The following is a 22,992-nucleotide window of genomic DNA, read 5'->3' on the forward strand; positions in this document are numbered from 1 at the left end:
GGACATTGTGTTTGTATAAATTTCTTTTACGAATTTTTAAAGGTAAACTGTTTTATAATATTTTACAGAAAAATTTACATTCAATGGAAAACATTTTCAAGTTTGACCAAATTTTATGTTGAAACAAATGCGATAAAATGCTGAAAATGTTTTTGTAAAATATTTTATAGTGAAACAAATGGAGTGTTAAACATAGGCATATAGTGATGCGATAAGATAGTCGTAAGAAATGGAATGCATCCTTTAAAAAAAAATTTGTTACAAAAAAAAATTTGTTACAAGCAGTGAGGGAGAGAGAATTTGAACTTTGATTCTCTTTATAAGGAAATGTAGTTAATGTTACTGAATTAAAAATCTCTTGGTAGAGTCTATTTTTAGAATGAACTCTTAATCTTTATAGGGCTTACTAAAACCATAATAAAAAGCTCTCAAGAATCCCCCAAAAAAATAAGAGGCAGACTCTGAGATTTCATTACTGAAATAGTCTAATTGTTTAGGGGGCTCAACCACTAATCTATGATAATAAAAAGTTAACCCTATTTTTTGTTTGGGATGAAATTATGCTAAAACGATATGAAAAATTGCAACGAAAAAAATCTTAAACATAACTTAGTCAATACCCCTACTATATAGAGACTCAATTTCAACTACAACATGTAGGGGATTAGAAGGTAAGACGAGCCGGTATATCCTGCACCCAGCATATATGCCGGGTGCAAGATATAATTTTCGAGGTAAGACAAGAAAGCATGGACACGGCAATTTGCTTGTCGTATGCGTACGGGACACAGTATACACATGGGACATGGTTGCATGCGTGTCCTTTCCTTTTTTTATTTTTTATTTTTATTTATTTATTTAAATCAGACATGACCAAGACACAGCTAGAACACAAACTAGACATGGCTAGGAGGGGGAAAAGAAGTGTGAAAATCCTAACCTGAAACTCTGCATTTTGAGACCATCCTTAACACTTAAAATCAGCTTTGTTTGTTTATAGATTGACCCATATTAATTAATTTAATTATCCAAGTTGATTAATTATTCTTATTACGTGCAAATCAGTGGAGGCATAACCAAATCACCAAACTAATTAAACTAAGTGTAGCAAAAAATAAATTTGATATGACGAGTTGATCATAATAGGAAATATTTTTGTAGACAAAAACTCTCAATGGGTGAATTTCAGGTTGCCACTTCCGAAAACCCTAAGACTCACAAGAAATCATAGCAGCTCCTATACCCTGCATGGCAGCCAAGTGTTTCAATTTTTGATTTATTTAATTTTGAGTGTGTATGTTAAAATTGATTAATAAAAGAATAAATACATAACATAGTTTTTTTTTTTTAAAGAATGGTTTGTATTTTAACCTTTAGGCCACTAGCATCTAATTAAACATTCTTTTATTTAGAATATATTTCTGTAGTCCAATTAAGTTATTTATTCTTAATGTCGTTAAAAAAAATGATAAAGAAAACAAAAAAGTTATGTTTGTTCGGCGTGCCACTCCTATTATCGTGTAAATAAATGCTTCTTTTCAAAATTTTGTCTTATATATATATATATATATATATATATATATATATATATGTAAGTATACAATTTGTACCCGGTCCAATCCCTAGATGGACTCAAATTCAAAGAGTCTTATATAATGAAATTTGTAGAGTATGAGTTTGAAACCTAAGTTAGGGATATTGAAGAGTTAATAAACATTATAGAATGCTGCGATCTATGCGAATAATAGATAAAAATGACAAAAAACTCTCATCGGACGTAAGCCGAGGACCACTCGTATTGCCTTTTTTTCTTTAAGCAAAAGATTACAATTTTTAATTTAAAAAAAAGGTCCCCTCTCTTCTTTCCTCTCTCGTCTTCTTATAGCCCTCTTCTTCTTCCTTGTTTCTTCCACGTGTAACACAAATCTTCCCCATAGATATTTGTCCCATCGACCACCTTCTTGAAGTCCTCAAATGATAGCTGGAAGACTGAATATTACTGTTTAGAGGTCATTCCTCCATTATGTGGCCAGGGAGGTAAGTGCAGGGCCTTTAATGTGGTGGTAGCAGCTTTTTTCTCTTCTAGTATTTCTCACATGTTCCCCATTCTAACGAGTGCTTGGATCACGCCTTTACTCAACAGATCTTCCAGAATTCTGTCTGTAAATCCTTTAGCACGTCCCATGGCCTTTATCGGGCCCGTCCGAGGAGATACTCCTCCTCGGAAAATTCCTCTGCTCCTTGTAGCACGAACTGGCCTTTGGGCCTCAAAGACTCTAATTGAACAGACTTATACCAACAAACTAGGCCTAAGGCCCAAATGTGCATTTAAGCATTTTTACCCCCCACAATATATATATATATATATATATATATATATGAAAGTTCACCACCCATCAGCTGATAAAATCCATTCTGGTTTGCCATTCTGCTCAGAAGGATTTTTTGTTTTGGCCTCTATCTTGGACTAGTATGTGTCAGGTTACCATTTGCTATGTGATTTGCAAGATAATGAGGTGGCTTCATCTTCGGATACAGCTGGGCAGAAAAAGTTTTGGAAGTTAAATATTCCAAACAAGGTGAAAATTTTCCTTTGGCGTGCTTGTACAGATTCCATCCCGACTATGCTTAATTTACATAAGCAAAAATTTGTTCCTTCCTCGGTTTGTAGTCATTGTCATGTTGGCGTGGAATCAGTTCTTCATGCCCTCTGGTCTTGTGAGGCTATCTGTTTGGTGTGGGGTTCTTGTTTCACGTCTTTACTTTCTAAATTTTCCAGGGTCAGGTCGTTTAGGGACCTACTTGAGTTGGTGTTTTATTCCTCGCTGAATTCTGAGGTTTTTGCGATGACTTGCTGGACTTTATGGAATCGTCGGAATAATATGAGCGTTGGAAAGGTGGTTTGGCAGCTGAATAAGGTTGCTGGTGTAGCGCGTCGTCATCTGTAGGAGTTTCAGCAGGTTCGGTGCTATCCCAGCAAGAAGGTTCATGCACAAAGACCTCGGTGGAAGCCTCCTGATGCGAGTTTTGTGAAGGCGAACTTTGATGGGGCAATTTTTGAGGATTTAAGAGCAGTGGGTATTGGAGTGGCTGTTTGGAACGAGCATGGAGAGGTGGTTGCAGCTTTGGCAGAGCAAATTCTCATTCCTGATTCTGTTTTTACTCTTGAAACTTTGGCAGCTAGGTGTACGATTCTTTTTGTTCGGGAACTTGGTCTTCGTAATGTTGTCTTTGAGGGTGATTCAGATTCTTCTATTCAAGCTATTAGTAATAGACTTTTTTTACATTCATCTTGTGGTCATATTATTCACGACATTTTATTGTTTGCTAGCTCACTTTAGAGCTTTTCTTTCTCTCATGTGTGTAGGAAAGATAATGTTTTAGCTAATGCCTTGGTTAAGAGAGTTGGGTTGTCTAGTCCTTTATTGGTTTTGATGGAGTATGTTCCTCTGGATCTATATAACTGGTATTTGTCGGATTTTTCATTTTTTAATTAAAGTAGCCTTCTTGGTTGGTTTCTCAAAAAAAAATTTTCACAAATTTTTTTTTCATTATCAAGTAGCTAGGCTTTAATATTCTTCTAAAAAATTTATAATTATTTTTAAAAAAATATTTTTATTATAAAAATTTTTATAAGCTTTGAATATATATAATAAGTATCTCCGTACTCGTGTTCTACATTATCAAAAATTGCCGTGACACCGTATCGTATCCGTGCATGTGCTTTTTAGGTGTAAACAATGAAAGTATACAAAACTTTAATAAGTTAGAAGTATGAATAAATTCACCGTCTTTAAGGCCTCGTTTGGGAGGAGGGAATGGAATGGAATGGAAAAGAATGAAAAGAATAATTTTAGAATATTCTTCTTTTCCCTTATTTGGGAGTTTTAATGGAGGGAATGGAAAGTTCATTCCCTTGTTTGGGAGTTTGAGTGGGAGGAAATGGAATAGGTAAGAGGGGACACTCATTCCTCTCTATTCCCTTAAAGCCTCAAATTTTCATTCCCCCCGAAATTAGGAGGAATGAGAAGGAATGGAATTAAATTTAATGAATTTTTTACTAAAACTTCCAAAATACCCCTATATATTCAACCATCTATTTTAAAATAGGGGTCTAATAGTAATATTGTCATAAAATGATTCTGTACTGGCGCCTCCCTCCTTCAAGCCCATTTACTCATAGAGGCCCATTGAGGTAATAACACATGCAAGGACCTGACACTGATCAGACCGACTGGCTCATTCCAGGCAAGTTTTTATGCTTATTAAAAGCCCGAAGCCTAGGGATGTAATCATTCACGGTGTGACCGCTAAAGGTGAAGTCTCACCACATCCGATGAATATGTCCCCCAGGCAGGTAGAACTCGAAGTGCATGAAATCACCTAGGGAATGCCTTTGCCAGGTGTCAAATCTACCGGTGGAGTTAGTTCCAATGCCACTGTTACCTTTGCCTACTCACCACCAAACATCCACTTATGAGTAATGGTATTGGACCTCCCTTCCATTGCCTAGGGAATGCCTCTACCGGGTAGCACATCTAATTGTGAAGCTAGTTCCAATGCCACTATCACTTTCTCCCACTTGCAATTAAGCACCCACTTAGAAGAAAGAATATTGGACCTCTCCTTCCACTGACCAGGGAAATGATCATGGCAATCCTCCTAACTTTGACTATAAATAATCAAGGGAGATTCAATGGAAGGGGTTGGAAATTCTGGGGAGTGGATACTAAGGAAAGGAAGTGCTCATCTTGGGAAAAAGGGAGGAGAGTGATCTTGAGAACATAGGGGATTTGGGTACGCAGCCTGCCGAACATAGAACCGCCCATTGTAGGAAATTCGAAAGCCCATAATACAAGTAGAGCCCAAATAGATTTTAGGCCCAATAGTCATATTTGGGTGCGCACAATTGGCTCCGTTTGTCTGATGCTTCAGGCCGCAGCCGCCTCAACAGAAGAGACTAGGAGCTTAAGCAGAGGGATCAGGAACTCGAGCGCCTACATAGGGCAGTAGGATTTAGAGTTGCAAGAAAGGGGTAGACACAGAAGAAAGGTCCACGAAGAGCGACGAGAAAGGTTGGAAAGTGTAGGGAATCATCGTGTGGCAGGATCCCATCAATCCAGGTCTCATCGACACCGCGATCATTCACAGGATTATGTGGACTGTGATTCGACTTCCTCGGATGAGGGGCGACCTCGAAATGTGGCCATGGATGCAATGAGCTGGGCGTTACGCCAAGTTGCTCGATCGCCATTCTCGAGAGATATTGAAAGCGCACCTATGCCGAGCAGATTCACACGGCCGCTGTTCAATTCCTACACTGGAAAGACAAACCTGGTGGAACATGTAAGCCGCTATATTCAAATGATGTCTTTACACACCCATAACGACATATTGATGTGTAAGGTCTTCCCTTCAAGCCTCGGCCCCACTGCTTTGAGGTGGTTCAACGGATTAAAAAAAGGTTCGGTCCATAGTTTTTCGGAGCTGATCCAGGAGTTTGGTATACGGTTCATGACTTGCAGCCGGGTTCCATAGCCTGTGGACGCGTTACTATCGATGAAAATGGGGGCTGGGGAGACCCTTTCCAACTATGCCAACCAGTACTGGGAGCTGTATAAGGAGATCGGCGGGGGCAATGAAAAGATCGCGATAAGCACCTTTCGGATGGGGTTGCCTGAAGAGTCCGGGTTGAGAGAATCATTGATGAGAAGGCCTCCCAAGGATATGAGGCAGTTGATGAAGTGCATAGAAAAGTATAAACAATTAGAAGATGATCGGCTGAAGACCAAGGGGAAGGCATCGATCATCAATTATCCTTGGAATACTGGCTTCCATCCTAGACCCCGGAAGGATCTAAGGATTCAAGAGTCCGGGCAGGCGATTGGAGCAGTTAATGTGGCCTTCAAGGAGCCTATGCACAGGATCATTGATCGAATAAAAAATGAGCCGTATTTTAAGCAGCTGAACAAGATGGGGGGCAACCCATTAAGGAGAAATCAGAATTTGTATTGCACCTACCACAAAGATAAAGGAAACACCACCGAGTAGCGCAGAGTATTGAAAGAACACCTGGAACAGTTGGTGAAGGCGGGACATCTGAAAGAGTTTCTGGTGGAAACAAGGAATTAAGAGACCAATCAAGCAAATCAGCTGCGCAGAAACCCTCCCCCACCCCCTTTGGGAGTAATAGAAGTCATCCATGCAGTGCCGAAGAGCTTTTAACCACCCACAATGAGGGGGTATTAGCCGTGGTATCAGCAGAAAGTTGCATGGACGAATGTTCTCCGGGGAAGAAGCTGAGACACACTAAACTACCTATAGCGTTTGATGATGATGATATGGAAGACACCACTCAGCTACACCATGATGCTTTAGTGGTCATGGCCCGTGTAAGGGGTTTCATGGTAAAAGGAATAATGATATATCAGGGGAGTGGTGTAGATGTAATGTACCTCGACTTGTACAGGGGGCTTGGACTGAAAAAGGAAGACTTGTCCAAGTATGATACGCCGTTGATGGGATTTGATGGACATATGGTGATTCTAGAAGGGCAGATTTCACTCCCAGTTAGCATGGGAGGTAATGAGGTAATTGTGACGTTTATAGTGGTCGCTTCTTTCTCGCCATACATAGAAATCCTCGGAAGGCCATTGATTCATGACATGGGAGCGGTGCTGTCCACCTTGCACATAAAAGTTAAATTTCAAACTGAAGAAGGAATTACAGTGATAAGGGGTGATCAGCAGGTGGCCAAACAGTGCTTAGTAGCCGCAGCTAACGAACAAACCGAACAAATGGAGTCAACCAAGAAGGCTCCCTTATAGCAATTACAATAGCTCCAAATGGAGGGTACCAACGTTGTCGAGGACCTAATTAAAGTAAAAATTCTGCTGGATGGTGAAATGAGTTTCCTGATAGGGGTAAGCTTGAGTGACGGGAAATGGTGGAGTTACTGCTTTTTCTTATACAAAACATGGATATATTCGCTTGAAGTCCATATGAGGTGCTCGGGGTTGACCTCGAATTTATAGTTCAAAAGCTGACTGTGGATCTGTTATGCCCTCCTAAGAAACAGAGACTGAGAAGGTTCGCTAAAGAGCATGTTGAAGCTGTCAGACAGAAAGTTGGGAAGCTGAAGGAAGCAAGGGCCATAAAGGAAACATTATTTCCAGAATGGCTTGCAAACACAGTGGTTGTGAAGAAGAAGAACGGTAAGTGGAGGCTTTGTGTTGATTTCACTAATCTAAACCGAGCATGCCAGAAGGATCCGTTTCCAATGTCAAAAATTGATCAATTAATGGACGCTATGTACGGGCATCCGAGAATGAGCTTTCTTGATGCTTTCCAAGGTTATCACGAGATTGCTTTAGCCGCCGAGGATCAGGAGAAGACTGCATTCATAACACCTGATGCTAATTATCATTATACCGTGATGTTATTCAGATTGAAGAATGCGGGAGCCACTTATCAATGAATGATGACGAGGATGTTTAAGGATAAGATTGGGCGTACGGTCGAGGTTTACATTGATGACATGGTAATAAAAAGCAAGCAGGTAGGGCAACCTATTGACAACCTTTAAGATACTCCAGCGACACTAGCTGCACCTCAATGCCGATAAGTGCACTTTCGGAGTAGGATCTGGCAAGTTCTTAGGTTATTTAATTACCAAACGGGGATCAAAGTTAACCCCTCAAATTGAAGCTGTGAAACGTCTTAAACCACTAAGCAATCCGAAAGAGGTTCAAAAATTGACCGGCATGTTGGCTGCTCTCAACCGATTTATTTCCAAGTTCGCTGATCGGTGCCGATCATTTTATCAGCTTTTGAAGAGTGTAAGGGGTTTCAATGGGACGAGAAGTGTGATAAAGCCTTCCAAGACCTTAAGGACTATCTTGGACGGGCACCGACGTTGACAGCCTCAGAGTTAGGAGAAGACCTGTATATGTACCTCTCGGTATCTGAGCATGTAGCCAGCGCTGTGCTACTAAAGGATAGTGGTATACAGTTGCCGGTTTACTATATAAGCAAGACATTTGTTGACGCCGAGACTAGTTATTTACTACTGGAGAAACTGGTGCTGGCACTCATGCATTCCACTTGAAAATTGCCTTATTACTTTCAGGCTCACACCGTCCAGGTTCTAACCGAGTATCCTCTTCAGTCATTGTTGAGAAGATCTCACTTTATGAGGAGGATAGCTAAGTGGGGGACTCGGCTAGGCTCTTTCGACATCAGATACAAGCCAAGGAACTTGGTGAAGGGACAAGTACTTGCAGACTTCATTGCCGAGTTCTCGCCAAAAAGTACTCACATTGTTTGCCTTGTGGGGGTAAGCCATGGAAAGTATTTGTGGATGGCGCATCCAATATGGCAAAAGCGAGGGCTGGAATTGTGGTCATCACCTCGGAAGGGTTAAAGCTAGAGCACTCGTTCAGATTAGGCTTCAAGGCTTCTAATAATAAGGTCGAGTATGAGGTTTTGCTTGTCGGACTGAGTGTTGCCATGGATTTGGGAGCCAAAGAGGTGGAAGTTTACTTGGATTCTCTCCTAGTAGTTAATTAGGTGCAAGGGAACTTCGTGGCCAAAAACCCCCGAATGATTGAATATCTGCAGCTGGTAAAGCAGACCATGTTTAATTTTTCAAATGTTAAGGTTGAACGGGTAGCCTAGGGACAGAATTGACACGCCAATTCCTTAGCGATGCTCACATCATCAATAGCTAACATGGTACCTTAATTGATCAGGGTGGAGTTAGTGGCTGAACCGAGTATCATTGTTAAGGCACCGGTTGCACAGGTTACCATAGCCGAGAAGTGCTGGATGGACCCCATCATTGATTTCCTTGCAGAAGACCGAGCCTCGGAAGATGAAAAAGAGGCAGCCAGAGTACGACGAACTGCTGCTCGGCAATGGTTATCTGCCGATTGGAAGTTATATCGAAGATCATTCAAAGGACCGTGCCTACAGTGTCTTCACCCTAATTAAGCTGAAGAGCTCTTGGCTAAGCTGCACGAGGGTGTGTGCGGTAGTCACATGGGCGGATGCTCATTGGCTCACCGAGCAATGACTCAAGGGTTTTGGTGGCCACAGATGAGGAAAGATGCAACCGAGCAACCATGGAGGTGTGGGCAGTGTCAAATACACGCCCCAATAATCCACCAACCTACCGGGAACTTGAACCTAGGAACTAGCCCATGGCCATTCGCCCAGTGGGGGCTAGATATAGTTGGGCCATTCCCCCAAGTAACGAGCAATCGAAGATTTATGCTGGTGGCGGTAGACTACTTCACGAAGTGGGCAGAAGTGGAAGCGTTGGCAAACATCCGAGATGTTGACTTCAAGAGATTCGTATGGAGAAAAATTATAACAAGATTTGGCGTGCCAGAGTCTCTTGTGTCAGACAATGGTCTACAGTTCGACAGCAAAGCTTTTCGAGAGTTTTGCAACAACCTCGGCATCAAGAATCGATATTCCACACTAACATATCCGCAGAGCAACGGCCAGGCGGAAGCTACCAATAAGGCCATTGTGAGCGGATTGAAGAAGAGGTTAGAGGGCGCCAAAGGTAGATGGGCCGAGGAATTGCCAAGCGTTCTATGGGCTTACCGGACAACTCCTAGGAGATCCACAAGAGAAACACCATTCTCTCTAACTTACGGGACAGAGGCTGTCATCCCCGCTGAAGTAAGCCTATGTAGCGCCCAAGTCACAGGATGCGCTCCGGATGTGAATGAGAAGCTAATATCCAAGTAGCTGAACTTGCTAGAGGAACACCGAGAAGCAGCTACCATTCGGCTGGCAGAATATCAACAAAAGCTCGCCCGAAGGTACAATAGAAATGTGAGGAAGAGGCAGTTTTTTGCGGGAGATCTAGTACTTCGTAAGGTTGTAGGGAATACACGAGATATTAATGCAGGGAAACTAGCCCCATCCTGGGAAGGGCCCTTCCGAGTGACTGCTATTGCAGATGTAGGAGCATACTACTTAGAGGATTTGGAGGAAAAACCGCTTCGCCGGCCATGGAATGTTCACAACTTAAAAACGTTTTATCATTGACCCGTTACTCTCCAAAGATGTAAACTTGATGTAATTCTGCATTATTATGTATTAATATGACGATATTTATTCATGCAGGTGCATTTAACCCCATTACTATTAAGTTATTATTGTCGGTCAAGAAATATGGAAAGAATCGTGAGGGCAAAGGCAACTCATTCACGCTAAGGACAGAAACCTGTCTTCGGTTCGATTCCTATCACTGAGCAAGTGGAGACCTTAAAACATCGTTTTCTAAGGACAGAAACCTGCACTTGGTTCGATTCCTATCATTGAGCAGGTGGAAACCTTAAGACATCATTTTCCAAGGACAAAAACTTGTTCTCGGTTCGATTCCTATCACCGAATAGGTGGAACCCTTAAGACATCATTTTCTAAGGACAAAAATCTGTCCTCGATTCGATTCCTATGACTGAGTAGGTGAAAACCTTAAGCTATCGTTTTCTAAGGGCAAAAACCTATCCTCGGTTCGACTTTTATCACCGAGTAGGTGGAAGCCTTAAGCTATCATTCTTTAAGAGCAAAAACCTATCCTAGGTTCGACCTTCTGTACCGAGCAATGAAAACCTAATCCAAAAGATCCTAAGGGCAGAAAAGTTGCTCCCAGCCACCGTGAGTAAGAAAGTAAGGTATGATGATCAGGTTAACCCCAATCATATACAAAGTGGGCAGTTCTCAAACAAGCATGGATGAATTTAAAAACAAGAATGAAACACACAAATTTATGTCCCAACAATACCAATTAAAACCATACAAATGATAGAGAAATTGTTCTATCGCCACAACTCGACGATCTAGGCTTACCAAACACAAAGCCAGTAAAAAAAAAAAAAGGAGAAAGAAGAAAAAAGGGATTGAATCATCATACGATAGGGCTAGAAGAATTTGGTGGGGGGGCGTGTTGCTCAAATCCGTATTGGGCCGGTTGAGCTACAGGGGGGTCTGATCTTGAGCAGCTTCAGCTTCAGAACGGACGTTGCTTGTAACCTCCGGGTCAGCCGTTTCCACATGAGCATCAATGTTCCGTACAAGATCCCTCATACTCGGAGTTTCCTCATATGTGACATTAGCTCGACTCTAAACAAGAGGGGTAGGGGTTGGGTAGGGGATCTGTGTTGGATTCCACAACGGGGAGTCCTCAGTCACTCCCATCGCTTGAAGTGCAGCTAACCATTCTTCCCCGAATCCATGTTGCTGAGCTTAGTGGATGATCGGTTCCATAGAGCTTTCAGCCTCCAAGAAGCTTGCGTTGTACCATTTATCCTCACAGGCTTTGAGGGATTCTTTCAAGTCGGCGATTTGATCAGCTTGGGCTAGATTCAAGCTATTCGCCATTGCTAGCTTGAGCTCTGTCTCGCCTAGCTTCGTCTCCATGATGGTTAGCTTGCTATCGACGGCTTGCCAGGCTTTCTCGGCATCTATTGCTTTCCTCTCCGATGCCGCAGTAGCCTGTCCCTTCTCCCTGGCAGTAACCTCAGCAACGACCTTTAGCACCTTCTCTTGCTCAACGACCTCGGCTGCATCCTTCAACCTTCCGTCCATAACTCCAGTCAACTGCGCGGCCTGAAAATAGAATAGTAACAAAATGATGAAACTGGGAAGAAAGCTACCTGTTACAACGTATGCAATAAAGGGAATAGGAAACTACAGCAATAGTATGCCATTGTAGCCATCTAGCAAGTGTCTCATCGTCTAGTAGATTGCCTTGCACCATACTTTGAGCTACCCGTCCCCCTTCACCCTTGTCCCATAGCCGAACGCTGGTGGTTTCCGGTAAAAGCTTATCACCCAACAAAAAAGCATGCTGCCAACCAACCTCGAGTTGAGAAGAAGACGCCACGTAGGTCCTGACCTGAGCCACTGGTGGAGTAACAACCGGCGTCTCCTGGATCCTAGGCCCGCCCCTTGCGTAGGGCGTGGTATTCGGTAGGGCGTCACCTGGGACGGGATTGTTCTTCTTAGCAGCTAACTTCCTCTTGGGGGGATTGAGGTTGAGCCACAGGCCCGGCCCCGGGTATAAATCGAGCAAGGGTCATCTCCCTATGCTTCACCATTTTTTCCACGTGGTCAGATTTAGTGCCCAAAGTACCTACTGGTTCGGCAGCTTCTTCCTTGGCTATTGGGGCAGCGTTTTCTGGCTGTTCAATGGCTTCGTGTCTCTTTCGATTTTGGGACACACGCTCGGCAGACTCGTCCCTTACAGACACAATGTCATCTGTAGTGGTATAACAAGGGCTAAAATCTTGAGCTTCGCTAGTAGTAAGCGTAGGAGGAAGGAATTTTTTGTGCCGGACGTCTATGTACGACAGGAGCGAACTGTCTACCAAAAGCACCTGGCTGAAGTTTTTCCAAGAGGTGTATACTAGGTTAACGCAGAGGATCAAATGAGATGCCCTAAGTTGCCTGTCATCGTGCACAAAAATCTCTAACCTAAGAACAAAATTGAGATCTCGCACGTGTATAACTCGGGAGTCCGGCAAAAACCTTTTCGATTTGCAACAAGCCCAAGAAAAGACTAATCAATTAAATACACAAAAAAAGACGCAAAACTAGAACAAGTGAAGATTCTGGTACCGACCAACTTCTCGTGGTGAAAGCAGGCAAAGTAGCTCACCGGCGAGCCAGTTGCCACGCACCTGAACAAACTCTCCAGCTAAGTTTCTATTGGAATCGGGCAGACAAGAGATAAGCCGGACCCGCATATCTCTAGTCTTTAGATAATGGTCACTTGTAAAATTACCGCGCAATTTGTACATGAAATTGATGTCGTGATGGTTCAGTTGCAGCCCGAATATCTGATTCAGTCGATTGACACAACTAACAATTCTATAAAAATTAAGGGTAAACTTGTTGGGACACAGACCATAGAACCCTAGGGTGCTTATGATAAGGGGGTCTATAGGAAATCTAACCCCACCCTCTAGTATAGACATCAATGGAAGAAACACTGCATTCGGGTCAATAGCCCTCGCAAGAGCAATATCGCCCTCTTGGTAGTACACAATGTCAACATCCCCTGGGATACCAAAGGTCTCTCTAAAACTAGCCAAGGCAGCCCCAGGAGCGAGAAGATGAGAAAACCCCATTCCTAAAGTATGAAACAAAAAAGAATTGAAAAGAGAAAGATAGAAAAAACTTACTTTGGGCTTTAGGGTGTGAGAAACTAGAGGAGTGTGTATACGCAGAAGAAGAATGCTCGGCAGAGAGAAGATTGGGAATGAAAGGAACACAAAGAGTGAAATGGGAGCCCAGAATGGGCTATTTATAAGGCTTGAGGCATTTAATGAGGCGAGGAGTGGGAAAAACCCTCCCAAATTCCTTTTGGGTAACCTCCCCATACACGTGGGCACGGTTTACAAACTGTCAAATTTTAATTAATAATGTGACGACCTGACATGGCACCACTTTTGAGAAATCTACTATGATGATTTCCCTAGCCGCGTGTAAAGGGTGTTCGTTGTGCACAGGAAATCATCATCATGACTTGACCAGGATCCTTGATTCATCGCCAAAAGTAGAGTATGAATCAATGGGGGGCTATTGTACAGGCATCTCCCTCCTTCAAGCCCATTTACTTATAGAGGCCCATGGAGGTAATAACACGTGTAAGGACCTAACACTGATCAGACCAACTAGCTCATTCCAAGCATGTTATTATGCTCATCAAAAGCACGAAGCCTAGGGATGGAATCATTCACGGCGTGACCGACAAAGGTGAAGCCTCACCACTTCTGATAAATATGTCCCCCGGGCAGGTAGAACTCGGAGTGCACGACATCACTTAGGGAATGCCTCTGCCAGGTATCAAATCTACCAGTGGAGCTAGTTTCAATGCCACTGTTACCTTTGCCTACTCACCACCAAACATCCACTTAAGAGTAATGGTATTGGACCTCCTTCCGTTGCTTAGGCTATGCCTCTGCTGGGCAGCAGATCTAATGGTGGAGCTAGTTCCAATGCCATTATCACATTCTCCCACTCGCAATTAAGCACCCACTTAGAAGAAACAATATTGGACCTCTCCTTCCATTGACCAGGGAAATGATCATGGCAATCCCATTAACTTTGACTATAAATAAGCAAGGGAGATTCAATGGAGGGGGTTGGCAATTCTGGGGAGTGGATACTAAGGAAAGGAAGTGATCATCTTGGGAAAAAGGGAGGAGAGTGATCTTGAGAACATAGGGGATTTGGGTACGCGGCTTGCCGAACATAGAACCACCCATTGTAGGAAATCCGAAAGCCCACAATACAAGTAGATTGTGAGCCCAAATAGATTTAGGCCCAATAGTCATATTTGGGTGCGCACAGATTTCATTCCATTCCCTCCATGTTACTCCCAAACAAGATTACTTACATTCCATTCATTTTCATTCATTTCCATTCCTTTATTTTAAAACATCCAATCAAGGTTACTTAATTCCATTCCATTCTTTTCCATTCATTTCCCTTACTTAAATACATTCAATTCCATTATATTCCTTTCCATTCCCTTATGATTATTCCATTCCATTCCATTCCCTTCCCTTCCCTTATGAACTCCCAAACGGAGCCTAAGAGAATATTTCCCCCTCAGAGAGTTTCCTTACAGCGTTATAGTCATATTTGTCTTCATAATATAACTAAGTCAAAATTCTTCAAGTAGCAATGGTAGAATTATGTTAATTTCTCTTTGATGGTATAAAAATATGTAAAAGAAATGAATTGAATATAGAGGCTATATTATTAGGTTTTTGAGTTTGTAATGTTGGCAAACAATGACAAAAACTAAGTCTCATTGGTTTAGAATGATCTACATTGAAGTCCAAGACAAAAAACTCAAGTTCGGGATGAAAAAAAATGAGTGACAATCTGTTTCGTTCAATTGGCACTTGATTGATCGAAAGTCGTTCGATTGATACTCAATTGATCGAAATTTGCATATCAGCAAAAATTTGAAAATGTAAAAATGCTATAACTTATCCGTTTGAAGTGCAAATCGCAATATGATTTTTCCAGTATTTAAAGGACATCATAAGCTAACCTTAGGAGGGGGTTTTTAAAGTTTTTTTTTATAGAGAGATTAGAGTGCATCTTGTGTCTCTTTTGTAGATCTAGGGTTTTGTACCCAAAAGCTTTCTAAAGTCTTCTACCGGTGTTATTCCTTGAAGGATCTCAAGATTTGGTGTTGTAGAAATTGCTGCATACAAGATCAACATCTAAGGAGATCCAAAATCTTTTAGAGGAGTCTCAAAGTCACAAGTGTGGGTGCTTGTGTTGCAAAGGCCTAATACAGAAAGAGTCCGTGGATTTGGAGCTTGCATGTAGTCATGTCAGTAAGTTCTACATGTGGTAGCAATAGGATGTTAGTAGTCTAAGTCTTATTATAAACTTCGATTCTCTATAGTGGATTTGTTTTTTACCTTGAAGATAGTTAGGTTAAATCCTCCCCAGGTTTTTTACCAGTTTAGTTTTCCTGGTGATAATGTCATTGTATTCTTTATTTTTCATTGCTTTACATGATGATTTTATTGTTTTAACCTAGATCTGAATAATAAAACTAAGTATTTACATAGTTAATTAATTAGGTTAAACAATCTAGTTTACAGGGATCTAAAACTAACACACACACACATATATATATATATAGGCAATGAAGAATGACCATTGTCAAGACTCTTTTGGAAAGTTGCTTTTATTAACTATAAAATTTGTACTAGTCGTTAGAGACAAAAAATTGTTCCCTCAATTTTCAGTAAAATTCTCCAGAATCCACAATTTCTGTAACGATCTAGCTCGAGCGTAACAGACCTTGCTACAACAAGCTTTATGGGCTCATTTGAGACGCTGACAAGCGTACATCCTGTGAGCACCCAACTAAGCTTGTTCGTACCCACTTCAACTCTCACATGCCCTTACTTAATTAAGGCTTGCTCGAGTAATCTCAACATTTTGTATCGTGGATATGTCCATTCAATTTCTCCATCACACTCATTCTACACAAGCCTTGTTCGAGGGGGGCAATTGCCCCCCAACCCCTCCTTATGAAGTCAAATATTCTTGGCTCTGCCATTGCTTTAAAGTTTAAAGGGTTAATCTCTTCTTTATGTTTGTTTACATCTCCTTTTTTTTGGTTAAACGTGCAACTCCAAAGGAAGTTGATCTGAAGAGTTAAATAATTTTATATTAGGATTTCAATATTTTAAAATTTATTAGTTAGCCCCATTTAAATCACTATTTAACCTTTAATGATAAACCCTCTAGTTTTTGTTCTGGTATCAAACTCAATTTGTGGCAATTGCAATTTGCAAAATTTGTTGAAGGCCAAAGGTAATTTCAAGTTATGCCCTTCAATGATATATTTTTTAGGACTGGATCAAGTTATTGAAGTATTAGAAATATCTTTTTATTTGGCCTAGAAGATTTTAATTTCCAACTGAAAAATCCTGGATGAGTTTTGTATGATTCGGAACAAAATACAGAGGTTAATTTTGTCGTTCTTACTATTCGATAATTTTTTTTAAATTTTAGAATTTTAGGAATTATTTTATTATTTGCTATGCGGTTTTATATTTCACATTGAGCAACAACTAACGATGATAAGCATTGATTGAGGAAAGAAATTAACGTAGTCCATGCATATTGCTCAATACAAGATTACACAACTAATGGAATGATACAATTGGGGATCACAAAATATACTGATTAGTACTATAAGTACCCTTAAAATTCAAAATTCTTACTCGAAAATTCGGTATTTGCTTGGCTGGAATAAAAACTTGGACCAGTAGTATGAGCGGATCAAATCAGCCCAAAGATTAGAATGTAACACAAGAAACAAAATCACGGGAGCACAGGCAAGTGAAGCAATGGCATATGGAACCCATTCCAACTTGTAGTTAAAGATAAAAAAGATGGCAGCAATAAAGGCTAATACCATGGTCGTAATAGAGATGAAGAGTGTTGTGAGCCCGAACATCAATATTGCATGCAATGAATACACAAACTCATTTTGTGCATAGCTTGAAGTGAGAATGGACAGTAACAACACTATTGATGCTGCAGAGGTGAAGAGTGAAACTGCATTTGAAAGGATAAAAATCATAAACCACTGCTCTTTGCTAAAAAATGGAGTATTTGATATCTTATTGCTGGCACCAGGAACAGTGAGAGCTGCAGCGAAGACCACTGTAGAAATCAGTGTTGCTACAAGCATACATGAATTGGCTGTCGCCTTCATTTCTTCTCCACCTACTTTAAGTAATCCTCTATGTGTCTTATTGAATACTTCTCGGGGTGTCATTCCCTCTGAATTTTTCATAGATATATGAAAAGGTCGGGAAATCTTTTCCACTGCCTAGAATGATTACACATTGTGAAAAGTTACGTAGGTAATTATATTAACACAGGAAAATGAATATTACATAACATATCTAAGATGAAAGTTCTAAATAATATAAAGACATTTCCCATTTAAAATGGATCTATTTTATAGTTCAAATATAATTATAAAAAATTAAAAATGCATTCAGTGTTGTATCATTTAAAAGTTTACATGACATGACACTTTCTATACTGTTAAATTCAAAAAATAAGAACTTAAACTTCCACATGTTATGGTAAATTGAAAATGATATCTATAATGTTTGGAAAAGGAAGAAGAAGATCTAGTGGTACGGAATACCTTAAACCACAATATCTCTCGTTGCATCTGAAGGTTTGCTCGTGGGGCACCGAGTTTTTCCACTTGTGGCAAAACTCCAGCTAAGTGCAGCATGTTGTTTTTGTCATCATCAATATTTCCTACTATGTAATCCTTAACTGCTGCTATGTTTTCTATTAGATTGAACACGTGTACTTGACGATGCAAAACAGCAACATGAAATACGCTTTGCTTTTTTTCATTAACTTCCCATAAAAGATCAGGATACTTGCAAAGAAGCAAAGCTAAAAACTCAACATTTCCTGACATTGCAGCGTCAAAAAGTACTCCTGAAGGCCTCCGTATTAGGTTTGAAATGTCCTTATCTGATCGCTCCAGAACTTGCTTCCAAATCATTTCAAGAAATTTACGAGCCGATATTGGCATTGATCCTTCCTTATAGAAGCCTTGGAACTCTAGAAGTAGGAAATTAAAGTATCAATCAGGGGAAAAAATGATCTCTATATAAGAGAAACAGGAAGCAACATACTTGTTATTCATATAATGAAAGCATTTAATTATAGATATCATTCATATAAGCAGGTTCTTCCACAAACTTGTTCAAATGTTAATGAAAATTGCAATTTGTATAAATAAAAACAATATAACATTAACTAGTAAAAATTGTTTTGTTGTCTTGGGAACATATTATAGTACGGTATACTAAACACTAATGATTATTTGGTATTACTCTTTTTTTTTTTTTTTTTTTTTTAAGCCTAATGGCTTATATATAGCTTTTTAAACTCTCACTTTTTTTTAAGTACAATTATACTTCAGCCAACTTTAAACAAATAAACCATCAATAAAAAGCTGCAATCTAAATGAACACTTATCTATTGTGAGACCGGGTTTAGAAAAAAGTACTTAAGCTGGTGTCTTTTGCCTTGAGCCTTAGCCAACTGCTGCTTGAAATGTCTGGGGCCTTTTGAGCCAGCACATGCAAAGCTGTTTTCCCATCATTATTCTCGTCTCGTTCATAAGCCATTGTTGGATATTTTTTCAGTATATCCAATGCTATATCTATAAATGGAAAATTAATTTCAATATAGTCAGAAACTTTGATTGTTTGTAGGAGTAATACACAAAAAAAAAAAAAAAATTTGATTACATTTGTTACATCTGTTGAGTTAGCAAGCTTTTACAGGTGTTCATCTGGGTCCATTATTGACATAACTTTTTTATTTACCATTAACAATTTGCCACATTAACAGGTATTAAATTTTTAAAACAATTACACTTTACCTCCTACATTTACTTCCCACACACAGAGAGGCAGCAAGGAACTTATCCAAACTTGAAGACTTCAACGAAGATCATAGTATCATTTTTGAAATTTAGTATATGAGTTACTGCAAACGTAGTTAATTTGTCATTGGAAGCAGGGGCGTAGCTATGTGTAATGGTGGGGGGGGGGGGGTGAATTTTAAAAAATATATATATATCTATATAATTATTTTAATATTTTCAAAATTTAGTTTACAAAAATAAGAGTGGGTAACTTCTTCTTCCAAGCTTTCAATCATTCATGTTTTTGAAAAATTTTTACTTGCTTTCGTATAAAATTTGATAATTTGTATTAAAAATAAAAATATTTTAAGAATTTCACTATAAAAATGATAAAAATGAATTTTATTTTAAGAAAGATGCTCATCAAACATAATTTTGATTGAATATACTAAGTTTTTTTTTTTTTTTTTTTTTTGTATATATATAACTTGTCAAATAAAAAAGTGTGTGTATATAATAAAAAAACATGGGTATATATGTGTGTGTGGGATTGTCTTGATAAATATATTAATATTGTAACTTAGCTTCTCCAAACAAAAATTTCTGGTTTCACCCTGATTGGAAGCAAATCTGGGATTGGCAATTCATTCTAACATAGATTGTATCTAAAAAAACAAATTCTAAAAGTTCCAGAAAATATTGGGATATTCTATGCTAAAAATTACTGTCTAATACAAAAGCAAGATAGAAAGTACGTAGCATGTTTATCAGAACTGTAATTTGTAAAGTCAAATTTGGGAGCACGAAGGAAGGAATGTATCATACCGTACAGATCGCTGTAAAGGATGATAAAAAATAGCTTAATGCGTTCACAACAATCTAGCCGATCAAATTCAGTTTTTGAGTAGAGATATTCTGCCATTTCATTGTGTCCAGCTTCAGCTGCCATGCCAAACGGTATCAATTTTTTACTACCACGGATCATTGTGAGTGTATTATTTTTCGCTATCATTAACTCTGCAATCTCAACCTCTCCAGATACAGCAGCAATACTAAGGCCTGTGTCTTTATTTATATTTTCAATAGCGAGTTCTTCCACAGTCACATATTCCACCAGTGCTTTTATAAAATTTTTGTTCTTGGCAGTAACGGCTATGTGAATCACTGTGTCCTGTCCTTTTGTTAATCTAGCATGAAGCATGCCACGATCGTTATCCAAGAAGCTTCTTGCAATTTCCCACTCACCCTTAAGTGCAGCTAGACACAAGGCCCGGCAGTCATCTCTTTTTTTCCCTGCAGAATTTTAAAGATATTAGAGATTAAAGTATTTACAATTGGTGTTTTCCGTTTAATCCATATAAATCACATAAATCAATATCATTTCATATAAATTTATTTGGAAATTAACACTATATATATATATATATATATGACAAAATTTAACTATAAAATTAGTTGTAGTCTTAAACTACAACCTTACTCAATAATATAAATATTACTACATATTTTGAAAATCTAGCCGTTAAATTGCATATTCTTTATGCTCGTAATACACATATCAAATTTTATATCAATCGGATGTTATTTACTATATGATTTATAAGCTTATATTTTATGCATAATTTTCTATGAGAACTTTCCTCGTAGAGTGGCGACTTTTATAAGACTCGAGTTTCTCAGTGGAACTAAAAAAAAAGTTTAAGCTCTTCTAGCTTTCTTTTAGCTACTCGCAGTGTGACTTCCATTTTTGGTAATGGGTATACTCGAGAGAAATGTTTGGAATTCGACCTCCAACAATTTATTGATAACATAATTATTGATCTTTAATTTTTTAGAAATTTTGTAAGTATGGAGATATAAGAAAAATGTGTAATTCAATAGTGAATTTGTCAAAATTCACCTCCAATAAAAAGATATTGAGTAAGGTTATAGTATATATATTGAGAATCATTTAAAAAACACTATACGAACCTGTTTATTTTAGAAAAGGGTGTCAATATAACAAATTCTTAATAACATGATATTATTTTGTAAGTTTCGTCTACTCTAAACCATGAAATGAATCCATACGTACCAATAGAGGCAATCCTCAAAGTTTTGGGAATTGGAAAATCTGTTTAATCCATATAGATCAATATCATTTTTATTTGATATAAATCTAAATTTTAAATATATAATTGAAACTAAAAGAATTCTAATTGTTATATAATTGAATTCTTCATTAACACTTGAATGTTTATAACCCTTATCAAAACAAAGAAAATCATTTACAGTTTATTTCATCGTTTATAGATTGTGTATTTTCCTGTTTGAATGGAACTTCATTATAAAACCGAATTTGTATGGAATTTATTTTTATGATTATTATAAATATTACTATTGTTGAATTTGTTGTTGTTGTTGTGTTTGGGTTGTCTATTTAGAAATAGTTTATTTAACTTTTTGCTGAGAACTTAATACTGAAAGTGTGCTAAAATATATTCATACTTTGAAAGAGTGAAGAAGAAAAAAAAAAAGAAAAAAAAAGGTGAGGTTTTAAAAAATTACACATAATATTGCAACTTAAGACGTTTTTTTTTTTTTCTTTGTTCTTGTGTCTTCAGTTGGGTTCTAAGCTATTGCCTTGCTCGTTCCCTCACTCATAGTTTAACCAAAACATTACATTTTCAGCCCAAGAAACAAAGGGGGGAAAAGTACATGTTGGATGAAATTTATATTGAGACAAAGGAGAAAGAATTACTGTCAAGTTCCAAATCTGTCTGGGATGTGGGAAATTCATCCTGCGGAATATGATCTGAGGTTGGCAGACTTGGTTGCACAACAATATCTACTAATTGTTCCTTTTGCTCTGTCGTCATAGCTGCATATGAGGAATGAACTACATATAATTAAAAATGGAGACTTAGGTTTTTAATAATTTGATAGTTACGGCAATCAGGAAGGGGGTTTAAATCGTTGACATCTGCATTAAAATTATCATAAAGTGCTAGTTGAACTACAATTGAAGTCAAGTTGTGGACTCACCCGAAATTTTCCAAAAATATTGCTGAGCTTTTGAGGCAGAAAAGAGAGTAAAAAGGGCTTGAGGTAGCTAAGAAACGAGAGAAATGGTTGGTATGGTTATGGACTAGAGTGTGACAGTTTGTGGTTTATATTATCGTAAAAGGAAATTAAGGAATATCTATCCAAACCGTTCATTCCTAAAAAACAGAGAATCGATCCAAATTTCTACACACCGTGGAGCACCAACTTCAGCAAATTTTTGAATGTCATTCACTAAATAAAAATCGAACTCCACTTTATTCCAGTTGTAATCATCAAGCCAACTAAAGTACATGTAAAACAACGAAAGTGAACTTTATTTAATGATGAAATTAAAGAGAAACTATTGTAGAGAATGAAGAGAAGAAGTGTGAACATAAAAGAGAAGGAGAGGACACGAGAATTATATGATTCAGCTTGACCATCTATGTTTCCAATGGTATTCTCAATTTTGTCACAATTAGGGCTAGCTATGTGCTATAGGCGAAGAAGACGATCGCCTAAGACCCCTGAGTAAAAAAAAAAAAAAAAAGTCCCCAAATTTTAATCAATAATTTTTTTTTCTATTGTAATAGTATTAATTAAACCCAAATATCAGCTAATAAATAAAATAATATTTTTTATCAAATGAAAAAAAAAAATTATGTTCGTAACATTTTTCACTACAAATCTTAAAAGTCCGGTTGTTACTGGCTTTTATTGATGGGGTAAAAAAGTAATTTTAGTTGTGGATTCAAATTGGAACTAATAACAGCTTAACACTTAGGATTTGTTGTGAAAATATTATGAATATAGCCTTTAAAAAAAAAAAAAACAATACACAAAACATTTTACAACAATTGAGTTGACAAACTTTTACTATGGAAAAATTTTATTAGCTTTCATTTAAGTTCACCATTAACATCACATTTTTACTTACCAGTTACCACTATCAAGCTACCACATCAATTGGTGTGAAAAGTTTGTCAAATTTTTGT

At 38.5% G+C, this 22,992-nt stretch overlaps 1 protein-coding gene across 1 annotated transcript; it reads right to left on the bottom strand.

Annotated features, from left to right (window-relative positions):
• Nucleotides 1–16,780: 16,780 nt before the first annotated feature.
• Nucleotides 16,781–21,831, bottom strand: LOC142642399 (uncharacterized). Its single transcript, XM_075816747.1, has 5 exons — nt 21,714–21,831; nt 19,799–20,266; nt 18,611–18,766; nt 17,726–18,159; nt 16,781–17,398 (listed from the first exon to the last, which is right to left on the bottom strand). The coding sequence occupies exons 1-5, from the start codon at nt 21,829–21,831 to the stop codon at nt 16,781–16,783; spliced, it is 1,794 nt and encodes a 597-aa protein (XP_075672862.1).
• Between the last annotated feature and the right edge of the window lie 1,161 nt (nt 21,832–22,992).

This window comes from Castanea sativa, chromosome 7, assembly GCF_040712315.1.
Source record: "Castanea sativa cultivar Marrone di Chiusa Pesio chromosome 7, ASM4071231v1".
NCBI lineage: Eukaryota > Viridiplantae > Streptophyta > Magnoliopsida > Fagales > Fagaceae > Castanea > Castanea sativa.